The 14,704-nt window shown below is 36.2% G+C and overlaps 1 protein-coding gene across 1 annotated transcript in view; it reads left to right on the top strand.

Annotated features, from left to right (window-relative positions):
• LOC131047648 (thylakoid lumenal 16.5 kDa protein, chloroplastic) overlaps positions 1–10,113 on the top strand; it is an 82,460-nt gene extending 72,347 nt beyond the window's left edge. The window contains exons 3-4 of the mRNA XM_057981437.2: positions 9,391–9,463; positions 9,603–10,113. Of these exons, the coding sequence (XP_057837420.2) occupies positions 9,391–9,463; positions 9,603–9,712 (183 nt within the window). The 3' untranslated portion in view covers positions 9,713–10,113. The remainder of the gene's footprint in view (positions 1–9,390; positions 9,464–9,602) is intronic.
• Positions 10,114–14,704: the final 4,591 nt, after the last annotated feature.

A 14,704-nucleotide genomic window follows, 5' to 3' on the forward strand; every position in this document is an offset into this window, starting at 1 on the left:
CTTGCGGGGGTATTGCCCCCAAACGCCAAATCCCCCTTTTAATTTGGCAGGTACACTACAAGTTGGGGTTGTCTAGTCCAAGTCATTGTCTACACACTTGTCATTAGTCTTCCTGAATATTACTTGATCTATACTTGTCATCTGGAAGACAACTTTTTATTTTGGGGGGATGATGTAGTCGACATAAAATGCTTGTTGTTATGTTTGATAATATTGGTTATCCGACAATGTATTGATTGTCCAAATTAAGTTGTTGTCACTCTCGAGTAGCTATATGCATTGTTTGGTTGATGGTTGTGTTCCTCTTGGCAACTGTTGGGTCCTTTAAATATGTTGTGTACCATCAAGGAAGGTAGGAGGATAGAATCGGATCAATTGTAATCCTTGGCTGACCATCTCTGGTCTTCTTCCCTGTAATAATTTCATGTGCAAATAAAGATATATTTTACTCCTATATCTAGTATGCATTATTATCTGTATTAGTATTTCCTATATTTAATTATCAAATATAGCAGTAAATACACGTGGTTGAGACCATCCCAGATCCTAGTGCAAGCCAAGGCGTGAAACAAGCAAGATGACATATAATGACCTATTGGAACTTAGTAATCATAGAGTGTAGCTGATCACGGATCAAACTTGCCCAGTCCATGTATGAGTGCCTAACACATATAACCTATACAAAGAAAAACATCCATTCATCCAAATTGAAAACATTTGTATCTCCTCTCAATCTATGCAATAGGACAATTGTGTCAGCAATCTCCCCCTTTAGGTATGATTTGTGAATGGTTTTGGGTAGTTGTGATTGCCCCCTCCTGGGTGTCGAAAACCATTTCTTGGCAATAACAATTTTGTTTTTTGGCATTGAATTCACATTGTGATAGAGTGAAATCCCAATGAGCATACTCCTTTCTAGCCAAGAGCTGGAAACAATTCTGAATGGTGGCACAGTCTAGCATAATGAGAACCCTATTGTCGAGGGTTTTTATCTCCCTAGTGTCTGGGTCATATTTATTGATGCACTCTAGCACCAAGTCTGTGCACAGTGTACCTACAGGGAAGGCAACTGCTTCAAGCTTCAAGCAACCCACTTTCAGCCAATCTTTGAGTAATAGGGTGTTTGTTAGGGTTTTCTACCCTTCTCCAAAATTCACTTAAATCCACATGCCCTTGCTTGGTATCCCCAACCTCAAGCAATGAGCTTTCCAATCTGTTAAGATGCTTGTACCCAAATATTTGAATCTCATGTTTAAAATTTTAGAAAATTTTGATAGAATTTCCCCTTATCAAGACAATTCTTCGATTCCCAACTTCAAAAACCCTATCTTTATGGGGAAAATGAGCTACGTGGTAGTTTCGGGCACCTACCTCTTCTACAACAATGGCGATGGTGTTGGCTTCATATGCTATTCCTATGCTCCCGCTTATCCCTCTCTTCAATGCCCAATTTCTCCTTTGAATGAGGATTTAAAAGTAGAGAACATGGAATAAATAGTCCTTAGCAATGCATTCAATGCTCATCTACTTCGGCTCCTGGTAACTAATGTTCAGTACTACTGGGAGTTGTGTCACTTCAGCTTTCAAATTGATTGGGTTGACAAGTTGGGCTCCGCCACGAGTTTTAAAACTCCATATTGGTTTGCTGAATGAAACTTTCCTCCTTTACGCTTTATCATTACCCCTCTTTTAGTTAAAAATGAGCATCGGACTCCACCAAAGGTTTTAATTTCGCCTATAACTCCCACTTTGTGTAACATTCTTTCCTCTTTACTTATATTGATTTCTTTTAGTTCAAGATGGAGCGTTGGGATCTGCCAAGTTTTTCCAACCTCTCTATGATCTATTTTTGCTTTAAGTTTCCAAGTGTTAGTTTCACCTTCACTGCCTTTGTACTTGGAGTGTGACTTTGATGGTCGGGTTCTGACACAGTTTCTAAAACTCCTTTGCAATTTGTCTTTGCTTTAAGTTTCTCTTGTTTCCTCAACCTTCTTCTCTTTTGCACTGAGTATGACTTGAATCATCGAGCTTCAACACGGTTAGGAAACCGTGTCAGAGTCCAACTCTTGTTTTAAAACTAGAAGGACTTGGCAACCACAAGACATAAACATAAGGAAGAAATAATTTGAGTTGGGGTGTCAGATTTCGACAAGTCATTTAGAACCAATTTTTGATATGTACATTAAGCATTGAAAACGATGGTGGGGCTTGACGTGACTATTAGAACTTATTTCAAAGGCTGCCAAGTTTTAAGAGCACTTAAAGAAAAGGAAAGTGGAGACACGAGCCGGTTTGAGGAAGCTTGTCAAATTCCGACAAAAGTTTCTAACTAAGACAAAACTCCAACAATGCTTTAAGTACAACTAAGTACCAAAACTTTTATAGGATCATACGGATACCAAAACACAAGAATAGCATATTCAACTCAAAAGTGGAGGAAAATAAAAAAATTAATGGAGGGGAGGAAATTTAGGCAACAATAGTCTTACCAATTTGCAGTGGATGATTGCATTAGAGAGGAGCAACCGATTCATGGTAAAGGAAATTCCACAGAATGATCTAGGATCCTAGAATCACATTGATCTTAATCTAGGATCAATCAATGTATGAGTTGACATTGCTTGAAGACAAGCAATCTTTGGGGAGGGAGGACTTTAATGTCCCCTTTTTCAGTCTTTCCAACATCGTAGTTAGCTCCAACTTTTTCAGTGAATGCCAACCTTTTCAAAATGAATTTATTCATTAACGTTGTGCTTGGGGGATCAAGATGAGTCCATTGATTCTTTCAGTGAGCAGTTTTGCCATTTTGGGTGCACTACAAACTTCTTGGAGGAATATTTTGTTTTTGGAAAGCATTTATTTTTAGTAAGTTGGATGTTTGATGCCTTAAGAATTTACTTCCACTCTATTTTTGCTTTATCCATAAATTAATTATTTATAAGGTGGATTTAAAAGTGATTGAATTGCCGGAAAGTAAAATAATTAAGTAAAGTCACTTTGAGGAGCAATAAGGATTATTTTTCTTCTAAAAAGATGATTTAAAATATTAAATTTTGGAAAGTTAGGATTATTTTTCTTCTAAAAAAATGATTTAAAATATTAAATTTTGGAAAGTTCTCGAGAAGACTATAAAACGGGCTGAAAAGACTCATTTTCAAGTCATTTTGGATTATTCATCTTTGGTGAAATTTGTGGGAGTTGGAATTGTATTTCAGCTTTTCAACCTAGGACGAAAGTCTCTATGACCAAGATTGGTTTCAGTTGTGTGAGATCTGCCCTAGCCAATTTGCAGGTAGAGGCATTTGTATTTCACACGTGTACTGAAGGTTTGCAGATTTGGAGCAAATGATTTATCTGTTCAGGTTTTCCAGTTTTACCAGATTTGCAGGTAACAAATTTGTGCTGAAAGGGAAAGAATCTTTTTCCAAACTTTGGTTTAATGGATTAATTTTATAGAAGATATGGTGATATTGCCAGTTATAACCATTTGGAACATAAGTGCTTGAAAATTAAAAGTATTTTAAGATTCCTTTCATAGATAGGAAGCTTCACTCATGGGTCGACATCTACAATAATAAAGGTGATACTTTTTAAGCTATCGCACTATTCAAGGGGACTTGAGGAAAATTGAAAAGGACATTGAATGTGTGCTGATTTGGACCATTGGTCAAAGGAAAGGATTATGGAAAGAGGTAGTGGCAGTGTTTTTGAGTGACATGGAGGAAAATACGAGCTAGCAAACAATTCAAACAAAATCTGCTGTACCATTTAAGACTTGAAGAAGGATTTATGTAAGGGGCGATACATTTTGACCTTAATATTATTTTTCGCAACCTCTAAAAGAATGATTAAGATCAATTTTCTTGAGTGGCACTTCATATCAAAGGAGAGCCATTTCATATTTCCAGCCGCTACTCTTTATGGGTTAACAATGAGCCACCAAACCAATTTGAAAAGGAGATGTGGAAATGGAAGGGAATTTGGAGTTAGTGGAATAAGTTGTGGAAGCTTGCCGGAATAATTGGGAATAACTTGACACTTAGCTGCTGCAGCATTTGTATTGTCTCAACAATAGACTGAATCCCAGCACCTGAAGGTACTTTGCAAGAGTTTTGGAGAATGATTTTTGGCCACCACATCAGCAAGAACTTAATGTTTTGGGAATACATCTCATCATATGGTTGATATCATTGAGGCTAAGAACAGGGCTTGAGCATCCAGAGAAGAATCTCTGCCTGTAGCTGTAGCATGGGATTTTAGTCTCCAGCACTTGGTCCTTCCTCAGTGTCATCATAAGGTCTTAACTTTGAGTGTACTGCATCTTTATGAACAAGTTTTCATTCTTGGGCAGTTAAATGTATTCAAACAGCCATATATATGAATAACTCTGCACCAGCATTGTTACACATTTAAACATCATTATATTCAGGTCTGAACTGTTTGATCTTTATCTAGATATTAGAAGTAATTTCTGTTTATTAACCTATACAAATTACTTAAAGAATGCAAATATTCAAATATTGTTAACAAACAACACAAACTCAGCATGTCCTTCATCTATTGATGAAATGTCCCGGCATTGACCTTGAATGCTAGGTGTTTGTTAAAATGCGAAAGAAACTAAAAGTAAAAAAGCAGCAGTTGATTGTTGAGATTCAAAAATATTGAAGGTTTTCCCTTGATTGCAAATTGTTTGACAAAATGTCTAAAAGTGAAAAATCTGAAAATTAATAAATTTGCATGAAACTTTTTTTTGAGAATGGACATTACACATATGCGCTGTGACAGATTATTGAGTTGGTGTAAGCATTTCTCTAAATTCCCCCCATGCACTTGTCTTGAAATATTATCACCAATATCATATTCAAGTTACCAATCGTAGTACTGGTTTGCTGGTTTAATTTGCAGATTTGAGCAAAAAAATTATTGGGGCTGGCTAAGTTTTTGGTTTGTTAGTATAATTTTTTTACAGGGTTATGACAGACATATTCAAAAAATGTGCTTTTCTTTCAACTACATAAGAATATGCACATTTGGATTGCTATGTGTTGATGTGTTTTTTATGCACATGCAAACACAGAATAAAATACCTAAAAGTATCTTATCCTCTCTTGAACAAAGCTTCTCAAATGCTGAAGATTGGCTTAAGGATCACTTGAGACAACTCCAAGGTTCATAAATGTCAGGTCTTGACATGTGGATAAGCACAGTTGGTTGATGTGATTGCTAGTCTCACAAGGGCGCTTATGTTGAACTGTCGAATGCTTGAATCGTTGGAACTTGATCATCTAATATTGCAATATTGTGATGTTTTTTTATCCTATATTAGTTTGAGTTGAAAAAAGGGCAAAAGATAAAGGGTTGAGAGAGTCTATTCCAAGACCTAGAATGTAAGAAGGAGGAATGATTAGATGGAATCCTACTAGGTGAGGTCTCACCATCAACTTGAACAATTTGACACAAGCTCGGTGCAATCTTCTAAGGACAATTCAAAGATGTTCAAATCATTACCATCAAACATTGATCACCATTCAAATTAATGCAGAAACAATGGATGCATAACAATTTGAGGTTAAGTTCATATCATTCTAGTTGACCGCTCAAGGCACTCTTACAATCAGCAAGGGGCTAGTGTTGTAGACTAAACGGATTCCACACAAATACATTCAACAAATTGCTCCATTCAATCTTAATAACAAGAAAGTGAATTGAGAAGTAAAGATCATGCAAGTTGTTGAAACAACAAATCAAATTCACCATAACTTCAATGAAATCAATTGTTCTTTACAACAAGGTTTGACAACAATCTTTGTCTTCTCCTAATCTAGCTTCTCTTCTAATCTAGCTACCATCTTAGCTCTATTCATTATTCACTACTCTATTCACTAACTATTTCTCCTGCTACTAACTATTAACCTTTACAAATGAAGAGCTTGAACCTTTTTTAATGCTCTCAATACAATTCAATGGCTCATATCAATTTGAGATTGATGGCCGAGATTTTACAATGAAAACCCTAATTAGGGTTTGTTACAACAAACTCAATTCGGGCCAATGAAATAATTACACACTTTGGCATGACCAATAAATAATAAGGGTAGGTGCCTCGAAGTTTGTGCCATCATGGACGAGTCAGGGTCATTGCATCTAGACATGCTGATGTGGAACTTTTTTGATTGGCGAGTGGTGACTGGGATGATGACTAGGATTCCACCTTGACTTGCACTTGTAGGCTTGATAGATCATCATGAACATTTCTTGATACTCAACATTATCTAGCTTCAGCGGTGATGATGATGATCTTCTAACTTTGATTGACTCTTCTGAAACTGTCCTCTTGAGGGCTTCAATCATGGAGGTGCAAGGTATAGATCTTGTCTTCCCCTTAGTTTTGGAGTATTGATGTTGCCTTGGAACGAATTCTTGATGGCACAACTGCTTCTCTACTTTGGAATTCCTTCTCTGTGACTCCTTTCATGTTCTTGGTGTTGTGGATCATGTCTTTGTGTAAGTAAATGCTTCTTGTGTAATCACCTTCTTGTGCTTGTCTGTGAAGTTCCCTTGAGGATATCTTCCTTGTATCTTAATCTTGATGTTGAAATTTGATCCTTGAGAGACTTGTTTCAATCCTCCTCCAAATTGATCCCCTTGATTTCTTTCATCATCTCCTGCAAAACAAACAAATGAGCATCAAACACACATGATATATGCCTTCAATATAACCTCCAAATTTGATATAATTATGTGATTTTATGTGGTTTGCAGATTCAATAAGAGCATTTAGAGAGAATTCGCCTTCATGAAGAAGCACTTGAAGTTGAGGTCGCTCTAAGGAAGGGGCACTTGAAGTTCGCTCTCACCTTGATGTTCATGAAGTTCGCTCTTACCTTGCTGCTCATGAAGTTAGCTTTTTACTCAAAATCACTATTTCTTTGCATGTGAAATTCACTCTTGAAGGTCATCACATGAAATTCTCTCTCAAACTCATTCTCATGAAGTTCGGTCTCCATCCACAAGACATGAAGTTCCCTCCCCTCTTTCAGTTCATGAAGCTCACTTTCCTCTCTCAGTTCATGAAGTTATCTCCCCTCAGTGAGTACATGAAGTAGCCCTCTAACTTACCTTTCATCATCTTAAATTCAAAATTGCTCTCTCCTAAGCATGTTAAGACATCAAATCAGCTAAAAGAAATGATCTATTAGGAGTTTTGCATCTTATTTTGGGCAAATGAGACAAATTCGCTCCCCTAGGCCAGAACATGAAGTTCGCTCTCCTCCCTCCATTCCTGAATTCCGCTCCCCTCCTCTGATTCCTGAAGTTCGCTCTTGTACCTCAGTTCATGAAGTTCGCTTTTAACTCAAAATCACTATTTCTTGTGCTCAAACATGAAGTTCGCTCTTGGGGGCTTGAAGATGAAGTTAATTTCAAACGAACTTTTCTTCAATCACGTTGTTGCTTCATCGATTCAATCCTTAGGTTCTTTAAGTCTTCATTTACAAAAATATGTTAAACTTTCCCTATGAAGGCCTAAAATGCAAAATTCACTCCTATCAAAGGATACATGAAGTAAACTTTGCTCCAAAGGAGTACTTGAGGTGACCTCAAATCGAAATCATGTTCATTATCTTCATTCAAATGCTCTAATTCGCTCCAAAAGTGATGGTAAATGAAGTACGCTCTTGAGGGTAGTGAAGGCTCTAACTCACCTTTTCTCTCTTTCTCTTACTCTCTCAACTTTGATGCATCATGCAATATTCACCATGTAGTCTTAGGATGAGTTTTCGCTCTGTGGGAGAGGCACAAGAAGTTCGCTGTACTGGGCTTGAAGGTGGCGTTCGTCCCTCAAGAGGAGCACTTGAAGTGACCCTCTAACTAGCAATCCTTCTTCACTCATGATTGACTCTCATGATATCTAGACTTTACAAACTCACTCATTTCACACTTCACAACAAGGCTATCCACTGACTCCTGGCTTCTTGACCACCTATACCCCTCTAATGTAAAGGCTAATAGCTAAGGACTCTAACACTACCCTAGAAAGCAAGAAAAAAGTGGGGTCCCCATTTGCGATGAGGCGATGTGTGAATACCTCACAACACTATGTAGCAATAATAATCAGAGTCAAATCGATTCATACTTACATTGTCCCATTAGCTCTAGGATTTTTATTGCTGCTAATTCAGGGATTCATGTACGTATGTCACTTTGGCACAGAATAAAAACCATAGATATATTGTGTTTGTTCTTATTTATTTCAACCTATGAAGATTCTGGCTCGTTGATATAATCTGCTGACTCCATTCTTATTTTTTCATTTTTCTGGACCACTGAAGACATGAACCATATATGGCATGGTAAGCACAATTCAAGGGATATAGAAACACCAGATTACTATTCTAACAAATTATTTATTTTGGTTCTGACCATTTGATGTTGGAGTTGATGACTGACTACCTTTGCTGAAGGATCACTAGGCAAGCTATTCTTTTTGGAATTTTCGATTTCGTCCTATGAAGGTCAACTTTACCTTTTTTTGCTACCTTCTTTGGTCTTCAGCTACAGCTGGACTACCTTTGCTGAAGGATCATATGATGGGGTTTCTACCATCTCGAGTCTTTCCTTTACTGTGTTTTTGTTTATTACTGTTTAGACTCATGCTAGGTGTGTTCCATTACCAGATTTTTAACAATTCTCTTTTGGTCAGTTGCCACTAATATAAATTTAATTTCATTTTATTGTGCTTGCAGATAAATTTTTCTCGTTCACTATCATTTGATTTCTATTTAGCACCGGTACCTTATAATGGTCATTCAGTTTCTTTCCAACTTTCATGAACCAAATACGATAAAAGTAAATACATAAACTGCAAAAGCAGCTTGATCTTCACCTAGTGCTGGAAGTAAAGTTACGGCCTTTGACAATATATTTCAGATCTTTGCTACCAACTTATCTATAAGTAAATAAATTTTATGTGAAAGATGGCAGCATAGGTGGTATATTTTCCTGATGCCGGAAATAACTTACAGCCTTCGGCAATGTATTCCAGAGATTTCCCACCAACCTAGCTGTAATTAGGTAAATTGTGAAGTAAAAGAAGGCATCAGGATAGATGGTAACTAAACTATTTTAAGTATGATATCTTCACATGATCATTTAATTAATGCTTGTATTCCTCGATGAACTTACTTCTTTCTACTTCATGAGAATATTTCAGTAACTATGTAACAACAATTTACTGCTCCAATCTGAGTAGTTGTCAAATTATGCAGTTAACTTTCGGTTTCTTACTCATCTATAGCTCTTAGATCTCTCCATAGTTATGATATCTTTTATTGTGAGAAAAATATGAAAGTTTACTTGCGTTGTTGCACGTGCATGTTTGCACTTCAGGTGAGCTCCAACCCTGAGGAGAAAAGTAAAGCAGATACTTTCACTGCATCCTTGGCTTCTCTTATATCTGCAGGTATTTTAATAAGCTTTGCTTAAGTTTTTTGCACCCACATTTGATTAGTACTATATAACTCTTTGTTATGGTTGTCCCATTAGTTTAGTGTTTTAGTAATTTCATCTATCTAACTGCTGATTGATCTGTGTTATCCCAGTCTCAAAGGAAAACCTTGATTTGTGCAAAAGTGCTTTTGTATCATCGGCAGATGCTCTTGAGAACTGGTCAATATTGACTGGCTTATCAGAACAAGTGAAAGGCCTTTAGTGAAATACATGCACCCAAATCTACCCATCTGTGTCACTTTCAAGATTTTGGCATCATTTTTGCAAATTGTCAATCAATTTTTCCTGTAAGCATGGACCAGAGTAAGGCAACATCTTAAAGGATGTTGAATGACATGCTTCTGTGCACCAGTATTTCACTGGAAATTTTTAGTAGGTTTTTAATTGAATTGTCTTTCCTAGGATTTTTTTGAGCAGGTTTGTAGAATTTCTGGGAAGCTAGTACTCAAGTTTGGTAGAACCCATTTAGCATTATTTCCTTCCTCTTGAAATTTCAATTCAGAAGTTATCTGGATGCCCACATACTTTCAGACATTAACTTCTTAACATGCATGTCATTTTCGAATCATTTTGAATTTCAATCTGTATGATAAGTTGCTTAAATTGGCACTGCAATTTGTTTCGTGTAATGTGGCTTTACATGTAACGTTGTTTTTACCTTTTGTTGTAGACGTGAATTCATACCACAGGTTGCTGAGTGTGGAACTGACTCACGTTCCCTGGGGTTAATTTGTTTTAGTTTGGCATTTGAAGGAAGCATTACAGGAATTCATTAATCCTTTGATCACATATATTGTAAGGGATTATTCACAGCAGTATAACTTAGTCGATGTTACTGGTTTGGCCCTGCAGCCCTGCCAGTTTGGGTCCGATCTGTTTGGGATCTGGATCTTGGCTCAATTCAGGTGGAGGTGTGGCTAAGGCCCATTGATTCTCTTGTGCATTTTTCTTGGATGGTCCTGTGATGAATTTTGATAGGACATCTTGCTGTGATTTGCTGCACATTTTTTTATGATTATTTTATTTTATTTTACCAGTTTTCAGATACCTGCTGTCATGCTCCAGGGGCCCTTGGCCTCCTAAGCTTTCTAGCATATGGGCAATGGCTAAGCTTTGTTCAAAGGTGGTTCAATCTAGCACCTTTTTCAACATCATATCGCTCTTTCTCAATCTATTAAATATTAAAGTATATAAGGCATCAATGGACCCTCAATCTAATGGTGAAGTTGAATGGTTCTTAATGAGTCCACTAGGATTCAAGTCTTGTTGAGTGCAAGGCCTTGACATCATCAGGGCTGAGGCCATGATCATGCCCTGGGTGTATTTGGCGGAATGGATACCCTACCATATCCTCGCCTCTCAGCCCAATATGACCTCAATAATAATATGAAAACTCCCTCTCATTGCCTTTCTTTCTTTTCTTGATTTTTCAATCATGAAACGACAATCTCTTGGCCTTTTACTACTGTAGAACATCGATAATTGATAGGAAGATGTAAAGGCACTGTAGTTAGGCATTTTAAAATGATTTAGTAACATTAAAGTCATTCTAAAACATTTGAAATTCGCTAAACTGTCTTGTTGCATTGCCAACTATATATGATGCTAGAATGATAATCCTAATGATCCCAAAACATTCCAAGATGATTCATCAATTATCTAAGATCAAAAACAATTTAGTGAGGTGACTTAACAACAACATTAGGCTCGCAGCCATGTTGACAAATGTGCTACACTAGTCTAAAAATGACACTTACAGTTGTCTTCATACTGATAGAGACCCCCAAATTTTGGCTACCATGACTTCCACATCTAGACTAGAAATAACTCTGTTATTTTTGAAATTGCAATCCAAAAATACAATTATTTTTTGATTTAGACACCATATGAGATTTGTTTAAAGGCTTCAATGTTCTTGTAATTAGCATGTTGAACATTTTTCTTTTTTCAAATTTATGCCCAACATTGTGTGTATCCAATAGAATAAAGTGCTCTAACCAAAATGCAATTGATTTTAAATGATGCTACAAAGGCTCCAAAATAACTTTCCTTCACTCATGCATTCACAAATACTCATCATATTGGTGAAATTGATGATAAAGCCTTTCAACAATGATCTTGACAGAAGATGACCTTAAGTACCTTAGGAAGTTGAGAAAGAACCCCTCAAGAGACTTTGTACCATTTTGTTGCAAAATTTAACGATAGGTGTCAAATGTATACAAGAGGTGTAGTAGTTTGTAGTTGACATGTAGTGATGTGTAGCAACCTAGAGTTAACCTATAGTAAAATTATCTGTAAGTTTTTTACCACTAGTACAATTAGTGTGTTAGTAACTTATAACATGTGTACCACATTTGTGGCAACATTCGGAGTTATGCATGTTTCACAAAAAAACCTACTAGAAAAACATCTAAAATTGAGGAATAAATGCCTTTAGTTTTTGGTGATGTAAGATTGCTTAATGGACATGAGTGCTCATGCATCATACAACCTAAGTGTAGTGTCTAAATTGTATCCCTCTACAATTTCTCACTCATTTTGGGTTCACTTTGGTGGTTGTGCCTCATGCTCTCGATTCATGTCTAATTATGCTCAACCCATGACCATTTATGGAAGCTTAGCATAATCCTTTGCTCAATGATTTCTTCTTTGAACAAAAACTTCTTGCAAAACTCCTCCCTAGACCCTTAAACAAACTACTTTGGAACAAGATTTTAAAGAAATTTTATATGATTTCATTAGTAGATATCAACATTTGTGTTCACAATTTTTTTATTATCTTCCTGATGTTGATATTCAAAGAGTTTTTATTGATAATTTGCAATCACATATTAGAAAAAAGGCCATGCTTTTGAAATACCCATCTTTCACACACTTGTGTACAACACTTTGTGAATATCAACATCAAGTTAGACAATATGAAGGTTCTTCATCTTTGACTCCAGTTGATAAGTTTGAAGATGCTCATCAAACTTACCAAGGCTTTATAAAATAAAACAAAACAAAAACTTCATCAAGACCAATAACAACCATTCTTCCAATAAGATTGACACTCAAGTTGTAGCCACAACACCCCCTATTGTAGCTCACATTTCTTCTAAACCATTATGCTTCAATTGATTAACAACAATTTGATGAAGCTTCCCCCTATCTATCCTATCTATCCTATAGATAACTCAAATCCTTTACCTCCTTACTTTAAATCGAAAGCATTTTCTTCATATCATCATTAACTTGGACATGACATAGAGAGATGTATGTGACTGAAAAACGAAATTCAAGACCTCATTGATTCTAATGTTATTATGGTAGATGGAGTGAATGATAAAGGGAAGAAATTTGTAGTGCCACCTAATTAAGACTTGCAAATATTTACCAATCTTTTACCTTCTCATTCCACAAATATTGTTGAGTGTAAAGATGATAGTTATATAGCCACTCATGACTTACCCAACTAAGAGAAACCTATGCCTAAATGTGAACCTAATATCATCTTTACATCAACTAATGTCATAAATACACCTGATTGTACATTATACATTACTACTAGAATCAATAACAAATACTCACATGGGGTGCTTATTGATCTAGTGTGTATGGTGAAAGTTATTACTGAAGAATGTATTTACACACATGAATTGTACCAAGACACATGATATATCTAAAGTCTCGATCAAGTTGCATGATGGCTTCACTTGTTGTGCCATGGGTTCTATTACCCTTCCTATTGAAGTTGGTTCGAAGCACTTAGATGTTCCTTTTACTATTATCCCTACCTAAAACCAATTTTCTATGAAGTTGGACCATCCTTGGCTCACATCCATGAAGGTAGTCCCTTCCACTATACATAATTGTTTGAAATTCCCCTTCAAAGGACAAGTTATAACTATACATTAGTCTTTTCCAACCTTTAGCCTATTGTGGAAACTTTACTTTTGATTACTTTTGGCCTCAAGAACATCAACCATTCAAACATCATAAAGATATCATATTCCTTTCCTACCAAAATTTTAAAGTCGAGAAAATTGCTAACTTCTCCTTAGGTAATCCTTCGAGATTTACTTTGATTGCTACTCCTAAGGATTCTTTGTCATATGTGTTAATTTTGTAACATCGGTCATGCTATTTCATGCTTCTGATATATATTAATTTGATTACATATACTAATATGTTAAATTGTAGTATATACGTTAACAAATTATAAATAAAACCAAAGTTAACTTATTGCATTTGACCAACGGTTACACTGTTCATGGTATCAGGTGGTAAAGCGATTCTCAAACAAGTCGCACTCCTTCCGATCGGGTAAGTAAACAATGATTAGTTTATGTGTTGTGGTGAGAGGTACGTAGGGAAGAGATGTGTCTTCCCACGTGGGAAGACATATCTCTTCACTATGTAACCCCTCATCCACTTATATAACATGCTTACATTAAGGAGGATGCACACACCGAAATTGATAAGTGTGGTGCATCTTTAAAATCACACTATAGCAGATAAAAACACAACTTTCAGATCATATCTCCATCTCTTCAATTTTGATCACAGTATTTTGAAAGAACTTAACATGGTATCAGAGCGAAGTTAAGGAAGATCATATTAAAATTCTGTAACGATCTCATAGACTTTCACTAGGCTCTTACTAGATCACATTCCTATAAATCCTAATGGCAACCGGAGTTAGGTTTGATGATAGATTAGATGGAGCATCAAATTTTGTATCTTGGAAATTCATAATCATGCTTGTTTTGAAAGAAAATAAAACTGACTCCCATGTCAAAAGTGAAATTCCTGAACCCTCTGATGATACAGAGAAAATTCAATGGAGCAAGGACAGTGAGAAGGCCCTTAAGATAATTGTGGATTCAGTGAGAGACCACATTGTGCCAGTTATTTCTAAATATGAGATGACCTTTTAGATGTTCAAAGCACTAGCTGACATTTATGAAATCAACAACACTAGCATGGCTCTCACCCTAAAGAATCAACTACACCATATAAAGATGAATAGAGGAGAAACAGTTACATCATATTTCTTGAGGATCACTGAGCTTAGGGATCAACTATCCACTATTGGACATCTAGTAGACAACAAAGAACTTGCTATGATGGCCCTAAATGGACTTCCTACCTCATGGGAATCGTTCATTCAAGGAATCAGTGCTCGTTCTAAATTTCCTAAGTTTGATAG

This window comes from Cryptomeria japonica, chromosome 10 (genome assembly GCF_030272615.1).
Source record: "Cryptomeria japonica chromosome 10, Sugi_1.0, whole genome shotgun sequence".
In the NCBI taxonomy this organism is placed as follows: domain Eukaryota; kingdom Viridiplantae; phylum Streptophyta; class Pinopsida; order Cupressales; family Cupressaceae; genus Cryptomeria; species Cryptomeria japonica.